The sequence below is a fragment of the Schistocerca serialis genome, chromosome 3, assembly GCF_023864345.2.
Source record: "Schistocerca serialis cubense isolate TAMUIC-IGC-003099 chromosome 3, iqSchSeri2.2, whole genome shotgun sequence".
In the NCBI taxonomy this organism is placed as follows: Eukaryota; Metazoa; Arthropoda; class Insecta; order Orthoptera; family Acrididae; genus Schistocerca; species Schistocerca serialis.
In genome coordinates, this window is record NC_064640.1 from 813317411 (window position 1) to 813337888 (window position 20478).

The following is a 20478-nucleotide window of genomic DNA, read 5'->3' on the forward strand; positions in this document are numbered from 1 at the left end:
GTCGTCTGGAGTGTGGCACTATATGGGGCAGAAACATGGATGCTGAGACAAGAGGATGAAAAAAGGTTAGAAGCATTTGAGATGTGGATGTGGAGGAGAATGGAGAGAATAAGCTGGATTGAAAGAGTGAGTAATGAAAGATTATTGGAAAGGGTTGGTGAGAGATGGTCTGTTGAAGATTGTAAGAGAAAGGAAAAAGAACTGGTTGGGACATTCATTGAATGCCTTGGAAGGATTGGTTTGTGGGAGAGGACTGAGAGGAAGAAGGAGATACAAGATGATAGACAACATAAAGGGAAGAGGAAATTATGCAGACCTGAAGAGGATGGCAGAAGACCGGACAGCCTGGAGAACTACCATGTGAAAACCTGCCTTTTGGCAGAACACATGATGATAATGATGATGATGATGATGATGATGTATGGGAAACTGTAAATTACCCTAATGATAGAGAATTAGGTGAGGACTTTTTTTCAACATACATTGATATAGGGTCAGTTTCATTGTTACATATTTTTTGGATAGTTACTTGTATCGATTCCTTTCCCAACAATAGCTTGTTATTAATTTAGAAGCATCATTGTTTTCTGTGTTCTACAGGTACTTCTTAGTAACAATTTCAGTCTTACATATAATATTTTTGAGTAAATGATGTGTTTATAATGACCTAGTACATTGTCTTCACAAATTACATCACATGGAATGTCTTGTATGACTTCTGATGAAAACACAGGCACTGAGTGAAGTGTTCCACACAGTGTAAGCTCGTTTCAAATTAATTAACTTAATCAGTAAATACCAACCCCCAGAGTGAACGTGAAATTGTCGAGGATGGTAGTCTTTGACATTTAACTGATAGATTTCGAGAAGTTAATTGTTTTGCAGTGCCATTTTTGGGAGCTGTTCAGCTAGTGTCTACTGCCTGATCCTATTATCAACAGAAAATTACGTAAGTTTTCTTAAAAAAACAATCATTTTTATGGTTGTCAAAATAAGCAAAATCACCTTCCACTCCCTTACCACAAACACTGTTTTTCCACATTAAGACTGCACCCCATACTTTTGTTGCTGACATCCGTGTCTCATTTTACATCCGTGTCTCATTTTCCAGAAAGTTCTGGTACAGTTCTGGTACGTTTTACATCATTAATCTTGTCAATTTGAGATATGACCCAGTTGTTTGCCAGTGAGAAAAAAGAAGAGCTATAATTTAAAGGAAAAGTAGGATGTAAGTAACTTAAAGCAGCAACTGGATAAATTAACCCCCCCCCCCCCCAATCTGTGTTTTGCAACAACAGTTGTTTTTATCTGTGGAACCTGTTAATTTCCCCTACAGAAAATGTTACGACCTGCTATTTATCAGTCTTTGCTCTGCCTCCTGTAGTTCCGTGCCATCTGCAGTCCTCTGATCCGACACCTATTTTGCATTGGTCAACAGAGGCAAACTGATGTACTTACGTAGTGCATATCTTATCACCATGAATTTCAGACATGTGAACTACTTGTGCTGAGAATACACAATTTTATGATTCAATGTGACATAATAAATCAGCTAAAACAGTTTTGGTCTGACCCGCCACTGTCCGCACGGAAACAGAGTTTATTGTGCAGTATCACTCCATGTATACCTAGTAAAGCAAACCAATGCCCTTAAATAGTGCAAGGAGTCCCATTAGCAGTTCTTTGTTAGACACAATTTCTTCAGATCTGGTTGTCCCGAAAATTCTCTCTTTCTTGCTCTCCAATGCCGTGCATTCGAAGATTACGTGTGATGCAGTTTTTTCACTCTCATCACAGATCCTACATTCAGGATCTTCTTCCATTATACCCATTGTATGTAGGTGTTTTTTGAAATTCCCATGGCCGGTCATCAGTCCAACCACGAGTTTAATCTCTTTCCTGTTCAAGCCCAGGTTACAGAGCTTTTGAAACACAGCTTTGGCATCATTACCTTACCATGTTTTTGTTTATAGACCTTGGTCCAGTATTCTATGTGCTGTCTCCTAAGCTAGTTATGTAGTTGTACTTGGTGATTGTCAGGACAGGTTCTGGTCCAATGAATGGAGTCTTTGCCCCCATATTTGCCAGTCTGTCGGCTTGTTCATTGCCACAGATCCCTGAGTGGCCAGGGACCCTCACTAGGTTTATGCTATTGCTTCCCCCTACCTCCACCAGAGCCCTATGACATTCTGCAACAATCTTAGATCTTGTTGCAGGAGCTGCCAATGATTTCAGGGCTGCCTGGCTGTCTGAACAGATGTAGATGCTATTGTCCTTGTAACACATATGCATATTCTCCTCCACAAACACCCTGATTGTGGTAATTTAAGCTTGGAATACCGAGGCCAGTTTTCGTAGAGAAATGATGCCCTCAAGTCTTGGCTGAACCCTGTACACTGTAACCCCATCACCTTGGTCTGATTTCGACCCATCAGTGAACCAGACGATGTCCCACGTATGATGTCAAACTGTTTTTTCCCACTGCCCCCTGCTTCTAATTATTATAATGTAAGGCTTGTTGAAGCAGTTAGGAGTTGTTATATAGTCGGCCAGCATTTCCCCTGCTATTCTTATATGTACCTCGCTCATTATTTTAGTGTGTGATTCTGGATATCCCAATGAGATCCAGTTTTTACCAGTTTTGAGACTGCCTGCACCAGTTGCTGCCTCCATCTTGACACAAAGATGTAGTGGAAGCATGTCCAGCATGGCTTCCATTCCAGCAGTTGGTGTGCTGCTAATTCCACCTGTTATGGCTTAGCAGGCCAGTCTCTGCACCTTAGCAAGCTCCTTAGCTGCAACCTGCTGCTCTACCTTCTTCCACCACACTACGGCCCTGTAGGAGATCCTAGGTGTAATCACCGTGGTGTACATCCAGTGCTTACCTCTGGGACTTAGGCCCCAGTTTTTGTCACAAGCTCTTCTGGTATCTTTCACCTTGGAGCAGATGCTCTTAATGTGAGAGGTCAATGTTAGTTTCTCATCTAAGATTACCCCTAGCTATTTCACTATCCCCTTCACAGCTAGAGTTTTATCGAAAAGCTTTAGATTCCAACTTGAGTGTTGGATGTGCTTCTTTGTGAATGGTACTGCAACAGTCTTTTTAGGATTAACCATTAGATCCTGTTTAATGCACCAGTCCTGCACAATGTCCAGTGCGCCTTGTGCCATATTCCTAACTTTTTCAGTAAATTTGCCAAGTATTACTATGACAAGGTCATCTGCGTATCCTTGGCAAAAGCATTGTCTGGAATTTATTTCCTTAATGAGTTCGTTCACCTCTAGATTCCACAGTAAAGGAGACAAAACTCCACCCTGTGGACTACCCCTAGTGGTGTTAATTACCATCTTTTCATTCATCACTGTGCCCTGGCCTCCATCTTCCTCCCACTAAGCATGGCGCTAGTCCAACTACATATAGTGGTCCCTAGGTCAAACAGCTCTTCTGCCCTAACCATGGAATCGTAGATTGTGTTACTAAAAGCCCCTTGATGCCCAGGAAGATGCATAGGGCTGTTTCTTGAAAGTGGAGTGCTCTCTCCACCCTCCCAATGAGTTGATGGAGAGCTGTCTCACATGATTTACCTGGTTGATATGCGTGTTGGTTTGAATGTAGAGAAACCCCAATTAGCCTCCTCTCCCTAGTTGGCCTCCTCTCCTCAACATGTACATTAACTGTTTTTTCCAATGTTTTAAGAATGGAGGAGGATAGACTGATTGGTCTCATATCCTTGGCCTTGGTATGATCAATTCTCCCTGGCTTTGGAATAAAGACAATCTTCACTGCCCTGCATGTATTGGGAAAGATTCCTGCTGCTAGGCTAACCCTGAATAACCTGTATAGCACTCTTATAAGGTTGTCTCCTGCCAGTTGCAGGGGAGCCGGAAAGATTCCATCTGGTCCAGGTGACTTGAACGGTTGGAATGTTCCCACTGCCCGTTGGATTTTACTGAAGTCGACACACTCCTTGGCCAATTCCCAGTCCTCTCTTGGAGTGCCTGAGAACCATTGTCTCTCAGGGATCACATTCTGCTCTATGTTATCCGCCAGAGCACATTGAGGAAAGCGAGTATTAAGGAGCAGTTCCAGCGTCTCATGTGTTGTATTTGTATATTCCACATCCTCCTTCCTCAACATACCTCCTGGATTAGTTGGCACTCTGGTGAGGATTTTGTGAAGTCTGTCTTCCAGTTCCTCACAGAATGCCTCCTTTGCTTGTCTAGTTGACAAGGGCCTTATAATATTTTGCCCATTATCCTTTGTCTCACAAGGTGAAACAGTCTTCGTACCTGTTTTCTTCATGTTTCCAAGTTATTTTTCCACCAAGACACACTCCTATTTGTGCACTTCTTGGTGACTGAGCAGTTGTCCTGGTATGAGGTCACTATGGCAGAGGTTAAAGCCCCTGCTACTTCCTCAAACTAACTGGATTCCTTATCGAGGTTTTAATTTCCGATAAGCTTAAGTCAAGGTCCCTCCTATATGTCTCCCAGTCTGTTTTCTTGGGGCTCCTATAGGCCATGGTCTGTCTGATTCCCATTTCAACCTTGAATTTATTGTACATGTGGTCCGATGAGGATGGCTCTAATGCCACATGCCATTGTTTGACATAGCTGCCAATCATCATGGAACCAAAAGTTATGTCAGTTACTTCTTCCCTTTAGCTATTCCTGAATGTAGGTTCGTCACCCCTGTTCAGGACCTCCAAGTTGTTAGACAAGAGAAATTCAAGAAGGTACTCACCTCTACTGTTGGTGTCCTTGCTGCCCCACACTAGGTTGTGAGCATTGGCATCACAGCCAACCAACAGTCGATTGCCTTGCTGATGGCAAGCTTCTGTCAGTCTCCTCAGCTCCAGAGGAGGAGGAGAGCTGTCTTCGTAAGGAAGGTATGCTGAAGCCAAAACAATTTCCCTCATTGTACCTTCCTCACATTGCTGCATCCTGATGGTCACCAGGTCCCTGAACAGAGATCCATCATTGGCATGAAAGAGATTCCATTTCTCATATAGATGCATGTTCTGGAGTTTCTTAGATTTCTAGCACAAATCAGTTTACCTCGAGTGCCAACAAGGCCCGATACATCCCCTTTAAACAAGTAGGTTTCTTGTACCAGGGGCATGTCCACTTTCTGTCTCCCCAGGCGATGGCTCAGGGCAGCAGTGGCCCCTTTACTGTGTTGCAGATTAATCTGCAGCACCTCAAGTTTCTGTCTTGCTGCTATCATTGCCTTTGAGGTCTTTGATTACCCTGACTGTGATCTGCAAGAACCCTAAAAATAATTTCAGGTCTTGCTCTCTCATCGCCTTCAGGGACTTCTCTCGGACCTCCACCACCAGGGTTCGTCCTTCCGGTACAGCCTTCTGGTTGATTACTCTCCAATCTTCTGTCGAGACTTTTGGGTTGTGGACCCCTATTATCTCGAACAGAGTCTTTGAAGGAACATCCTTAAGGATCTTTGGTACCCATATTAATACCTCTGTAGTCGTAAAAAGCTCAGCTGCCATCTTGACCAGCAGCTTCACATCCTCCCACGGGGATCTCGTGGGCACCTTGTCCTTGAGCCATTCCATCATATGCACCCCCTCACAGAAAAAGATGAGGGCCCCACAATCTAGATAGTCCCTCCTGAAATTGGGTCCTGGACCAGAATCTCCACCCCTAATCTTTTCAAAGAGGGCCATCTGCACATGTTCCTCCTGCTGCGAGGTGATGCCTACCAGTGGATAGCCAGTCTGTTTCCCTATTTCTTGCTTCAGCTTTTTCTGGGCTCACTTATCCTGAGAGAAGGGAATCTTAGATTCCTCCTTTATCTTCTTGTTACCTGTCATCAACATTGTGGGGGTCTGTGTATCCCCGTCAACCTGAGACAGTTTTCTCTTGAGGGTCTTGGGCTTAAGCCCTTTGAATTCCCCCATTTTTGTTTATGAAGCCATTCTTTTCCTTCCTTTTGTTATTGTTCCCTGAGAAGTTTCCTCCTTTGGACCCCAGACTAGGCTTTGATCTTGATCTGGTCCAACTTCTCAGTTACAGTTCCCACTTCTTGCTCAGGTCTAGACCCTGATTCAGTAGTGAGAGTGCATTCCATCAGTCTTGACCCCGATGTTTGGGTGTCTGAGGTCTCAGTTTGTCCCTCAGTTTGTTTTAATTTATTTTCGTCAGTCGTGTCCATCTTGGCCCCACAAGATTTGGGGATCTACGCGGTCCACACCGCTGAAACCCTGCATGGTGGGGAAGTAGGGTTAACTTGTGTGTGTGTGTGTGTGTGTGTGTGTGAAGAAAAAAAGTCAAGATATTTTGATTTAAATGTCTTTGAAGCTGTCAAACGAATTGAAAAGCTAGTTCCGTTCTTTTACATCCCCAACTCTGCCCAGGACATATTCGCCACTATGTGATATGGTAGGAGCATTTTTCATTCTGGTTCCCAACTTTCGCTATACCAAAAGTTTGACATTAGAGTACCATAGCTTGGCAACCAATGTAGATTTTTGTTGACTTTTATGATTGATCCAGTGTAGGTTTTTGTACTGCCTTCTAAATCATGTTGCTTATCTCATGGAAATGGATAAACCTTTCATAGAACAAGAGGATGACCATTAATTAAATGAATTTGTCTACCCTCTTACAAAATTTTGAACCGATTCACACAAGTTTGAAACATACAAATAGTGCCATTAACTGAACATTAATTTCACCCCACTTAAAATCTTTTGCAAAAGGAATTAATTGATTCACTCAATTTGCCTGGACACCAGATCTGACTTGTCATTCAAACCTTGCTTAATTTGTTGTAACATAGCTACAGTAGGACAGATGTTTGAATGGCTGTACAAATGGCCACTGGTTCAGGCTAAACTATAAGTTTTGTATTCCATGTCCCTATCTCAGACAGGAACTGAGCACCAATATCTCCCCAAACTGCAGTTCTTTATGCGGTCTTTTCATACATATTTGTTACAGTGCTTCAGTGACTAACCTATTTGTTCCACTGAGTCTTTGAGTTGCTAGGCAAGTTTATAATACCTCAGCTGCAAGATCTCTTCATTATTAGAAAATTGCTCCATAAAATTTTTTAGTGAAGTCTTCATTTGTGAAAACTTCAAGTGGAGGCTAGGTGATGCATTTAACAGCTTTAGGTGCTTACTGCAGCCAAAAAACCAATAGAAATTTTTGACTAGTGTACTGGAGCATTGACGTTCTTGCAAGGAACAAATTTTTGTCTCTGTTAGTTGTTGAGGTTAAACTGTCATTGGCAGGCAACCTCTGGGCATCTGCCACCAAGATGTAATATGTTTGCTGTGTAATGGGGAGCCACTTTCTGGATAAACCTAAATTTATCTGTCTACTCGCAGGATGAAGATGAAATGTTCAGACTGTACTCTTTCTCAGCAGAATGGGCGTGCTGCTGGTGGGTATCAACAATCAACCAAACAAAAAATAGTTGACTGTTGAGTCTTCCCAAGAAAACCACTAAAAAAAGATAGACAACCAGTAGGGACAGAATACAAATAGCATGTCAGACTATCTTTTTGGTACTGAAAAAATTTAAGAAGTCTCATTCTCTTAAATCCAAAAGGGTTATTAGGGGGATTGTTAACACTTTAAAACCGGTAATATGCATGAAAAATGGGCCTCTGCTTGGTGAGGAGAGTCATCTATACAATGGCAGTGTCTTATGCCAACACTACCACCACAGACCACCTGGATCTGATATCCTTCTCCAACTGTTATATCATGGAGAGGGATATGTTTTACTTCAGGTCTAATGATTCCGACCTTTCTTATGATACTGGGATTCAGCAGTGTCAGTGGCTCTTGATTTTGCATCTCATACTCCAATAAGTACTAAAGCATCACCTTAAAAAAACTGTGTAAGAAAGATGTTGGTATGAATGGTCCACCAATCTGGGTCGTAGTGGTCAGTAAGCTCCGTAGTCACTCTGTGTAGGGTATTTATACACCATCAACAACTTAACCTTGCTGGAGTCAGTTCTAAAGCAGGTTTTATTATGAAAATTTCAGTAGTTTTTAATGCACTGTGTTGGTGAAGGTCTGTTTGAGAAGTTTGAACATAAGACTGGTGCTCCTTGTGTGAAGTGTTAAGGAAGTAATACTCTTTGCCATTACCATCTATAGTACACTGTTCACAATAAGGATTCCAATGAAATAATTGCTTCTAGTTTCTGGATGGTTTTATTTGTTTTGTTGCACCTCCAGTACTGCAGTAACAACTTGCCACTTGTAACTCACTGGTAGCTGGCAAGAGGAGTGGGTTTGAAGATACTAGTATTAAATTTGAAACATGTACAATTTGTGTGTGTGTGTGTGTGTGTGTGTGTGTGTGTGTGTGTGTGTGTGTGTGAGAGAGAGAGAGAGAGAGAGAGAGAGAGAGAGAGAGAGAGAGAGAGAGAGAGTGAGAGTGAGTGAGTGTGTGTGCACACATGTGCGAGATACTGTTCCAGTGTTCTCATCGTATTTTTAATTGGTTTTGTTTCTTTATTTTGCTGTGTGGGAGGAGACAAAGTGGATACTCTAAAGCATAAAATATTTGTTCAGCTTGTTACAACATAGATAAGGAGAATTAGTTAACTTTGTACTATCCATTTCCGTGGGAATATTGTTAGTATTTAGTACTGTCTCTGAACATTAACATATCACTTGATATAGATAAAATACAAGTGTCTCACTCAGAGTAAATTTAACAATTATCTTCATGTTGAGTTCTGTCTAATACACTGATCACACAACTGGCCTAGTAGAGGATGATGCTGTCATCTTAGTCGATGATTGCAGATTGGGCTGCATGGTACTCTGCTCAGTGGTTGCAGCAGTGTAGTGAAAGGTTTCTGGGTGTGGCTACACAGTGTCACTCCTTTGTTGATGCGGCATGTAGCAACTGTTTTCTCTTGTGGTTGCGAAGTACCAACCTTGCTTTAGCACTTTGGCACCTCGTTTGTCTGACGACAAGCCCGCCGCCCCCCCCCCCCCCCCCCCAAATACCACGCCAAACTTCTGCACCATCGTTGTGTGGGGCAGGTGACCAGAAGACTGAATGCAGGTGCAGATGAGGAGACCGTAACAGTAGCCAATGGCAGCTCCCTGTCTGCACCCCACTTGCGAGTGACCAGGAACACCGACTGAAAAACCAGTCACAGGGTGCACGCCTGCATCCTGAGAAGCTGACACTCTGAACAAGTGAGCCGCAAGGGGACACAGTTCAGGCTGCAGGATGGATGCTGACATTTTTTATATCAACGATGGCAGTGGGATGTCTACCTTCACCGGCATTACTGTGGATGGTGCTAGCCGCGAGTGGCGGAGAGGTGTAGGTGACTGCTGGTGTGGACCCCAGTAGCATACTCTGTCTGTGGGCAAACATTCTGTGGCAGAATCACTAACATACTTGGAAGTGCACTGCAGCTGGTTCTGGTGATGCTGATGCAGCATAGTGGAACACTGGTTGATGTAAAAAGATCAGTTGATGGCTTTTGTAATGACGCCATGTTCCCAACACTGTTTCCTGTCAAGCACTTTAAAGAAGACTTGATACTGCTGCTGAAACTTTTCTGACAAGGTGGAATGAATTGTTTCCGTGGCAGCCACAGGAGAAGCAACAGGGTACAGTGTCCACAACTGTGTAATAATTCTGCCAGCGGCTTATCATGTGGCAAGGAGCAGTAGGAGGACAGAAAAACCTTTAAGGCTTGCTCCCTTCTGTGGGAGGAAGAGTTTCTCCATGTGACTTTTGAACATTCAAATAAACTGTTCCGCTTCATCCTTAGTCTGAGGGCGAAAAGCTGTAGTAGTCACATGGTGGATGCTATTAGCTGCACAAAACTGTTGAAAATCAGCTGATGTGAATTGTGGTCCATTGTCTACTCACTGCAGGGAGTGGGGAATCACAAGACGTGCATTGTCATTCTCCGTATGCAACAGCAGAACACATGACTGTGGATACTGAGTGACTAACAACATGTCAGTGGGTAGGGCATTTCTTTCAAACCACGTGGCCATACATGGTGCATGTATTCCAAAACATGAAGAGCTAGGTCAGAAGTAGTGGCCCCAGCAATATGCCAAAAGTCAAGAGGAAAATTTTTGAGAATTTCAAAATCTCAAGTATTGATTTGATAACATGATTCCTCAGACGAGTCAAATGATCTGTCGGTATCGACCAGTAACTGAGACAATAACTCTGTGTTCGAATGTTGTGTGCAGTGGGTCTGTACAACAACTCATATTGATAAGTAGACAACAACAACAGAGCCGATAAGTAGACAACAACAACAGAGCCCAAAGTTGCAATCTTCAAGACAGGTGTGGAAGGATTGAAGGAAGCCATCAAAGGCTGATGATCTGTAATCAAATAGACCTTCTGACCATACAAATATTGGAAGAACTTGGTAAGAGCTCCCCATTTTCAAGTCAACAGTAATTGCACTGCTCTTTGTTGAGTTTTTGAAGCAGAAGCAATGGGCCTGTCAGAAGAAACAGTTCTATGGGAGTGCACAGCTCGTATCCCATAAGAAGATACTAACAAAACAGGCTTAGCTGGATCGAAATGAATCAGAGGATGACGACGACAACAATAACAGCTTAACAGTGTGTCCTTTAACTGCAGATATGTGTCCTGACATTTTTGGGACAGCACAAAGGGAACACCTTTCCAGCTCAGCTGGTTCAGCGGATCAGCAATTTGCATAGCATTTGCAATAAACTTAATGTAATATGTGAGTTTGCCCATGACGACCTGTAGCTCCCTGATGTTGCAGGGCACCAGTAAATCATTAATTGCAGACAAGTGCGAAGAAGCAGGATGCATACTCTGTGCATATATGAAATGCCCTAAATATTAAAGTTCTTTGTGGAACAAGGAGCACTTTTTCCTGTTACACTTTAAGCCAAGTGCAGAAAGCACTTTAAACAAACGTTGCAAATTTGCCAAATGGTCAGCAGGTGTATGGCCCGTGACAACATTATCATCCTGGTAGTTTATACATGAAAGGGCTTTGGCTGCTAATTGTTCTAGGAAACTTTGAAAAACAGAAGTTGAAGCACTTCTGAATGGTAGTCTTTGAAACTGGAGCATAACCAGGTGAGTGTTGATTGTAGAATATTGCTTGGACTGCTTGTCCAGCGGTAACTGTAAAAATGTCTCACTTAAATCAGTCATGGTAAATAATCTGCCTTATCCCTATCTATTCATTAATTCCTCCAGTGGTGGGAGAGGAAATGAATCCGACAGATTGTGTGTTTACTGTTGCCTTAAAGTCAGCACACAGATGTAAACCACCTGATGGCTTTTTTAGATTGTATAACCACATTGCTGTTACATCTTTGCAGGTTCCTGGGCAGCCTGCTCGTGTATTGCATGAGGGAAATGCTGTGCAAGAAAAAATCATGGTTGAGCATTGTCTTTAACAGTAATGTGCACTTCGAAATCTTTAGCCATTCCTAATCCTGATTCAATCTTACACAAGCCATAAACATTAGTGAGAGACATTGAAACACTGATTTGTAACATTGTCTTGTACACAAAGGTTGAACAAATCAAACATGTCTAAACCAAAAATGTTTGCACTGTTTCAAGAATGGAGTACACGAAACTGTGCATTTTGAAACTTTATAAAAAGTTGTTGGCAAACTGCAGATGTCAGATACTGGAATTTTGTGTCTGTTTATATGCAGACAAAACAAAAGTAGGCTGCTGTAGCTATGGGTCACTCATCCTTTCATATGTGCTTTTATTAATAAGAGAGACTGATGCACCAGTGTTGAACTGCAATTTAATTTTCCTTTGAGTTGCTCTTAATTGAACAAAGTTTGTTCTCCTGTCTCCGTACTGTAGCGGAAGAGTTCACAATGCAAAAGTGCAAGCTGTTAAGCTGTTGCTTAATGGCCTTGGCATTACAGAGTGCTCTTGTTGATTGCTGTGCTGCGGCTGTATACCTGCATAGCATTTGCTGTTGCTCGAGCCTGGGTTGCCTTGTAAACAAACTCTTGACCTTGCTTTCCACACTGGAAACATTTTGCATCATGACAACAACATGCTTTTCGATCATGAGTCAAAAACCCCCAAGGATAAGACTTCCTCATAGTATTCTGTAGTACATGTCATATATTACAAGACTGAAAGCTTTTACCTTTATGTGTACTGTTTGTCTGAGCTCTGTTTTTATTCACTCTAACTCTAGACTGAGTGTCATGTGTACTGTGTTACACTGGAGTCACTGGGCTTTGAAAAAACTGCATTAACATTCACTGTCTGAGACTATGAAGAACATGTAAAGTGCCTGTTGGATTTGCATTTTTGCAGACAGCTTAAATGCGACAGTGCTTACCACAATGATAACGCTTAGCATCATGATGGGCATGACTGGTGCATGTGTGCTGTGAAATGCCAAGAGCAAGATTCAACACTGCCAGTCAGCTGAATGTTTAAATTGCAGCCCTGGTTGAGACTTTGTGTGCCACTGTGCACAAGCAATGAGCAAAACCAGTTTACTACTACTACTACTACTACTACTACTACTCTGTATGGTGCAAATAGGAGAAGAAACAAAGTCAATCACTGCACTGTCATATAAGCAAGGTGCTCCGCTGATTCCAAAACACGTTGCAAACTAGAATCAGGATACTTAAGAATCTGTTCACATACACAAGGATCTGACACGTTTTGAGTAATGGTATTCCTGATTGTGGCATCACTGTAATAATGTCCGCACTCTCTTTTAAATATGCAATGACGTGTAAGCCCTTGTAAGTCTGCTTAACTACTGTTTATGTGTGTGATTAGGTTGCCTCCGCAAATGAAGGTATTTGTAATGTGGAGCTGACTCTGTTTATCAAAGTATGTGTCTTGCACAGCAATTAATTATTCATCAAGAATGCTGTCAGGCTGGGCGGTGTGGAAAATTTTTTAGCCCGTACACTGAAACACCAATTGTTGCAAGAATATAAGGTTACTTATCCCTACCTTCAATGTGATACACCGTGATGTGTGCATTGAGTTGTGGTCAGTACTCAAACCATTTCTCATGTATTGAGTCAAAAGTACGGAATGGTGGCCCTGCTGATGGTGTGTTAGCTTGCACTGCGAGCAGTCCTGTCATCATTTCCATCAAATTTTGCATCTGCTGTACAATCTGAACAATCTGTGTTACTGACAGTTCTTGCAGAGAACTAGCTGTGATGAATAAACACAAAAATTACTGTAAAAAGTTTGCACAGTCACTGAAAAAAATGAATTAGATACAGAGAAAAGTGAAAAAACACAGGCAAGTGCAGGCCAAAGTTCGGAACACCTGTGATTACAGTCTTGTTGCCAGTTGTTGGATCAGTCCAGCAATGGACGCTAGGAATAGGTGTGTGCTAAGACAGAGAGCAAAATAATTAGGATGACACATAATATGTATGTAACATCGTTTACTTAGCATTCTTCTGCAAGTCCAAACTAGTCTGTTACACAAGCACATCCATCATAAATAATCACAATAATAGAGAGACAAATTAGTAAAGCTGCGGAGGCTGTAAGTGAACTTCACAATTAGACTGGCTATCGTTGGTGCTGTGTCTTTTTAAGCTGGTGTGGTGCCAGCACTATTCACATGCGTAGCAGAGGGGCTGTCTACGAGCTGGCTGCAGATTGGCAAGGCAGTCACATGTGTTGCTGCCAATCTTTGGATGTAGAATGTTGGGTGTGTTGTCAATAGGGTAAGACACCACATTCACAATATAAAATTCTCACATCTGTGTAGTCTTAAAACAATATCAATCAGCTGAAAGTACACTTCCAGAGATGGTCATATTATTTTGTGCAGGTATCAACAAAAGAATTACTGTGTTCTTATAATGAGGTGAAGGAGGTGGAAAAAGAAATATTAATCAGCCTTAAGTCAAAATTCATTTTATTTTTATTTGCTTTCAAGTGGAGTCCTTTCACCAGATACAATTAAGTTGAATTGTTTTGTTGCCAATCAGAAATAAATTACACCAGGGATGACTGAATTATAATGACTAAAAATACATGTAATGTAAGGCATAATGTATAATTCACATATTTGTTGCTACACGTATTTATTAATCAGAATGCAAGTCCGAAAAGATTGCCTTATTTGTATCTATTTCTTTATGGCCAATGATCATTAGCATATACCTTCAGCTGTAAATAACCAATTCCAACTTATGATTTGTACATGGTTCTTGTTGAACAGGAGAATTGTGGCAAGTGCATCAAACTTGTTGCCACATATTGCAAAGGAGAAACCATTGTGGACTGATAATAAATGGAGCTTGCCAAATGAGCTTGATGTCTGCACATTAACTTACTTTGTGGAGCCATTAGCCTGGATGAAAGTAGTCACCAACTCCCAGCAAGGGAAGCTTTACTGCCCAAAGTGTAATGCAAAGCTGGGTTCCTTCAGCTGGACAATGGGTAATTTAACTAATATTTAATGTAGTTTACATCTTTGTAATCTTTAAAATTATATTTGTCAGTTTCCAGAAGTCATTTTCGTGAAGGCCATTGGAAACAAATATTCCCTGCTGCTATGTGTTATCTCTGAAAGAGAATCGTCAGCTAGAAACAAACACAGCTTGGGATCATAATATATGTGAAAGTAATATGAAATGACATGAGTTTGTAATGATTGTAGTGGGGAACGTTGACTTCAGTTTATTGGGAGAGTTCTTGGAAAGTATAGTTCACCTGTAAAGGACACCACATATAGAACACTAATGTGATCCATTCTGGACTACTGCTGGAGTGTTTGGGATCCCGACAATGTTGGATTAAACGAAGACATCAAAGCATTTCAGAGAAAGGCTGCTAGATTTGTTACTGACAGGGTCAGTCAACATGCAAGTGTTCGTAGATGGGTTGGAAACTCAAATAGAAATCCCTCTAGGAAACATGAAGTTCATTTTGAGGAATGCTACTGAGAAAATTTAGAGAACCAGTATATGAAGATGACTGCAGAGTGGTCCTACTGCCACCAATTTACAATTAGCTTAAGGACCACAAACATAAGATGAGAGATATGAGGGCCCATATGGAGGTATGCAGACAGTTGTTTTTCTCTCATTCTGTTCTTTAGTGGAATAGAAATGGAAATGATTAGTAGTGGTATAATTTACCCTTGACGACATACCATATCATGGCTTGTGGAGTATGTACAGTATGTAGATGTCAATTTAATACCCCTTTAGCAAAATTTGTTTACTAGAAGTGGGGAATTCATGTTTGACTACTGTGGGTTTGGCAAAGAAATAAGATATTTGTATGTAGCTTGCATTCTGTCAATGAAGAATTAATCATTCTTTTAGAATCTGCTGGAATTTATGATAATTTTTTCCTATTTTGTTGGTCATAAAGCTTGTTTTATAGTCAAGAATGTATTTTGGATGTAGCCACTCAACAATTTTCTGTTGAGTCCCATGTGACAAATTTTTTGAAGTAATGTGACCTACATATATTTGAGATACGAGTTGTCTTTTAAATTCACAAGCCTGTGACTGACATCCAGTTATAAGGATATGATGCTCTCTTTAAAATAGTTTCTTTAGACAGTGCTATTTCCATTTATCCACCGTATGCAGTAATTTTAGGTTTGCGTAAACACGTTTAAATGGAGCACTCCTTCCTTCCTTCCTTCCTTTCTTTCTTTCTTTCCTTTTTTAAAAAATGAGGTTTACTTGTGTCTGAAATTAATTAATTAATTATTTATCTGATTCATTAAAGATTTATTTATTGAATATGTATTACAGTATATACTTCCAATTTGATGAAACCAGAATTCAAAAAATTTTATAGTCATTTAATTGTGTTCTGCTTCATAGTCCACCCACATGCCGGATTTATTTACATCAAGTTTATTTTTTCCTGGATCAAATTAATATCCTTATTGACTTCTGTAATCACACTTTGCTCTGTACGATTCACTGTAATTAAGAATTTTTAAAATTATTACTGGGACACACAAATGTTCTTGCATGCCATCATGAACATGTGTCTTATTAGGTATACATTTCTCTTTTTACATAGTGAATGGCAAGTAGATTGCCATCACACAGCTGACTACTTAACTTGTCGAAAATATCAGAGTTTCATCACTGTGTGTGTTTGTGTGTGTGTGTGTGTGTGTGAGAGAGAGAGAGAGAGAGAGAGAGAGAGAGAGAGAGAGAGAGAGAGAGAGAGAGAGAGAGAGAAGGGGGCAAGAGGGAGAGGGAGAAGATAAGATGGAGGAGTTTTCTAAAAATACACCATGGTACAGTATAGTAGTTAAATAGGAGTATGATAGAAGGCACATAGCCTGAAAATGGCCAAAATATTAGGTACAAAAAAAATAATAGTTATGATAAAATTCTCCAAACAACTCCTCCATCTGTTAGAATTTGTTCCTAGCACGATGAGTGGGTCAGTGCCACTTCAGTTCCATCAGCATCTCTGTGACACTATCTCAAGGGTCAAACAAACCTTTGGCCATTTTTTTCTGCCCCACACTGTATACATTCAATATTCACTATTAGTGCAATTTGGTATGGGTCCCACGCTCTCAAGGAAAAATCTAGGATGGTTCACCCAAGTGATTTGTAAGCAATCTCCTCTGTAGACTTATTACATTTCTCCGGCATTCTACCAATAAACTGAAGGCTGCCACTTGGTTTACCTATGACTGAGCCTGTGAGATCATTCCATTTCATATCTCCCCCGCCCCCCTCTCCCCCTCCCCCTCCCCCCCTCTCTCTATCTCTCTCCCCCCTCCCCCCCCCCCCCCTCTCTCTCTCTCTCTCTCTCTCTCTCTCTCTCTCTCTCTCTCTCTCTCTCCCCCCCTCTCTCTCTCTCTCTCTCCCCCTCTCCCCCCCCTCCTTTTCCAAGATGACACGCTGCACCCTTCCTACAAAAAAATCCTCAGTCCAATAACAAATTTTGCTTGGTACCCCATATGATCATACTTCTGATAATGAGCATAGGTATGGTACCAAGTCATGCTTTTTGGAAATCAAGAAGTACTACATTTACCTTGTTACCTTCATCCAATGCCTTCAGTATGTCATTCAAGTTAGGTTTCGTGTGATCGATGTTTTCTAAATCATACCGGTTGGCATAGAGGAGATCATTCTGGTCAGGATACCTTGTTACATTTGAGCTCAGACTGTTCTAAGATTCTACTGCAGATTCATGTCAGGGATATTAAACAGTAACTGTGTGGATCACTTCTACAAGCCATCTTGTAGGTGGGTGTGCCCCTAACAGTAAATGTGGTGCTGAAGCAATAAAACCTGGTTTGTGGAGCAGTGGAAGAAAGTCATGTGGGCAGATGAGTCTTGTTTCACACTGTTTCCAACTTCTGGCCAAGTTTAGGTCTCAAAAGTGAAACCTGATTGGTGTTCACATAGTAATTCTGCAGCAAAGTGTGCTGAAGAGACAAAGTGCAATAGGTGCTGAGAACAAAAACAAAGTATTTTCCCTCAAGTATGAAGCATGAAGTTTGGGCATCTGAGACATGAAAGTGCAATTGAAAGTGGAAGGGAAGAAAGGGAAGAGAAGGGAAGGGAAGGGTTTATTGATGTCAGCTGCATCAGGACTTGACGCGGAGTCAGCAGCGACGAGTGAAATAAGTGTGTGGGACGAGTACTCAAACCTGGGAGCTCCTGCTTACTAGACAGTTGCGTTAACCTCTGCACCACCCGGACACAGTGTTTATCACAACTGCGCTGACTACTTCGGCACACCTGTCGCCCAACCCACAATTCTGCCTAGTGCCACTTATCTGCAGTCCTTGTCCATCTTGCATCTGCACTGAAGTCTATTCATTGCCCATTGAGGCAAATAAATTCTATGAATGTGTGGTGTGTATTCTTTCAGGCGGGCATGTCGAAATAGTGAGCATGGAGGACATTGACAGGGACAGTGGATAGATGGTGCTAGGTGGGAGTGTGGGTCAGCCAAGAGGCATGCTGAGATAGTCCACCCAGTTGCAAACACTTTGTTCGGATGGCGCAGTGTTTAACACAACTGTGTAGTGAGCAGGAGATCATGGGTTTGAGTCCCGGTCTGGCACACATTTTTCGCTTATCACTGCTGATTCCATGTCAAATCCCCATGCAGCTGACATCAATAATCCCTTCCTTTCCCCCCTCCCCTCCCCTCCCCTCCCCTCCCTTCCCCGCCCCACCCCTCCCCTCCCCACCCTTCCCCCCAACCCCATCCCCACCTCCACCCCTTCCCCCTCCCCCCTCAACTCTCTCTGAACTTTCAATTTACATACAATGTATCACAGCTGCGGGTTTTTTGTGCTCTTTCGGACTTGGCCAAAAGAACGGACACCACACATTCATATGTGTAAGTAGTACTGACTATGAACTAAAGTTTACACTGGCAGCACCTGTATTACTTCGACTACTGCTGCTGCTGCCGCTGCCACTAATAGTGATGATGATGATGATGATGATGATGATGATGATGATGACAGTGTACAAATTAGATATTACCCCTGGTACAGTCAATTCTGGGAAAAGGAAATTTTAAGGAGGCTGCAACAGCTAAGAATAATGAGAAATGAGGAACATCTGGGCGGAAAGAAGGGTGTACAGGAGTAACAAGTGCATAAAGGGACAATGCTAATCATTATTGTTGCTTTTGTAGATGTGCCATTAACTGACTCCTGAAGCTGGAGATGCTATTCTGTTCTCTAATGTACTGTAAAAGGTTATCCCTGAGTCTAGGTCCTGTTTCTGAGAAGGACTTCGAGAAAGTGGCTGAATGATGGAGTGGGAAAGAAAGGATTTTGCTCTGATGGGACTGGATGTTTCTACCATGTTGTTGACACAAGAGCGTTAAGGTCACAGAGAGATATCAGGGACAATGTATGTTGATAAGATGGTAGAGAAGACAGAGGGATATATAAATTTCTGTGCTTGCCTGCACGCAGCCAGGATAGCTGTGCATATGATGGTGGAATGTGATCAAAGACCTGAACATCACAGATATAACGAACACAGGCATTCATGACCTATTCCAAGCTCCGTGACCTTTCTTGGGAGAGGCTTTTCAGAATAACATCGTTGTAATCAATAATTGGAAGTATATATGTTTGTAAAAGTTTCTTGTTCAATTCAAGAGAGAAGAGCTTATATTTTTGTAGGGTATGAAGAGATGCTGATACCATCTTGCACATTGCAGTTACACAATCAGTTCATATCGTGTTAGTGCTAGTTGTCATATTCATTGAATTGACAAGTGGATATTTACTGTGGGCATTGGTAATCAGTTACCTTGTATTCCAGAAAGGACCAGCAAAATCAATGTGGATGCGTAGCCAAGCACTGTCAGGTCAAGGCCAATTGAAAAATTGCTGGCAAGCACTGCCTGGTTATCCGTGCATGCGTGGTATTTGGTAGTCACCTGTTCTATCTGCTTGTCAAGCCCATGCTGCATACAGTGCTGTCGTGCTAGCTGCTTTGTTCTAATGATTCTCCAATTACCCCCATGTGAGAGTTTCAAAACATGTTGCTGCAAAGATGTGACAATCATGACACATTTGTTCACTGGGAGTATGCAATAAAATTACACCATTCAGAACAGAAAGGCTGTTGTGTTGTGCATAGTATTTGTATATTACTCCACCTAAAATTGATTTCATATTACAAGGCAAACCCATCCAAATGTAATACTGGAGCATTCGTAGTGGCTGTTCCTGTTCAGTAGCTTGTGTAATCTGCTGACAGTTAGTGGGGAAACCTTCCAGTGCTTTTGAAACTGATTGATCAGCTGAGGACAGGAAGCTTTTTATTCATAAAATTGTGAATTATTTGTTGTTGGTGAGTGAGATAGAGTGTCTGTATGTGCATGCTGTGCTGTAGTGCACTAGAATTTCATACTGGTAATTTGAAAGAAGAAGTTACTAACATTGCAGCTTCTGTGCTGTACGATCGGGCACATCTTTCATCAGTCAGCAGTGTATGATCAGTCATCAGAAAAAATTTTCAGCCTTGCAGATATTGATATTTCATTACACTCTAGGTGATTGCTAAAGTTTCCTTTTCCAGCTGACAGTAGTTGACTTGGGCCATGTGAATATTATGGGCCATTTAGTGTTTCCAACTTTGTGAGATAAAACTGCCCCTGTTCCATGTGATGATGCACTACTAGTTTTTGTGGGTAAAAATAAGTAAGGCGTGGGTGACTAAGCATTGCATTTTTCGACCTTTGTAACAGTTGTTTGAATTCTTCAGTCCACTGCAAAGGAAGATTTTTACTCGGGGGCAATGCAAAGTAACAGCAGTTTGCACTGCATTCAGAATAAATTTGATACATAGGTCAACTTGCGCAGAACTGCCTGTAGTTCTCATACATTTTTAGGAGAATATAATCTCCAGATGGCGTCTAAATACTTAATCGAGGGACGAGTGTTGTGGGTGTCAGTGAGATGTCCTTAATATTTAATTTCAGTACTGAAAAATGAACACTATTGTAAA

At 41.6% G+C, this 20478-nt stretch overlaps 1 protein-coding gene across 1 annotated transcript in view; it reads left to right on the forward strand.

The window, feature by feature from the left end:
• LOC126469590 (dual specificity protein phosphatase MPK-4) overlaps window positions 1-20478 on the forward strand; it is a 132446-nt gene that overhangs the window by 99624 nt on the left and 12344 nt on the right. The window contains exon 8 of the mRNA XM_050096711.1: window positions 14214-14434. Within this exon, the coding sequence (XP_049952668.1) occupies window positions 14214-14434 (221 nt within the window). The remainder of the gene's footprint in view (window positions 1-14213; window positions 14435-20478) is intronic.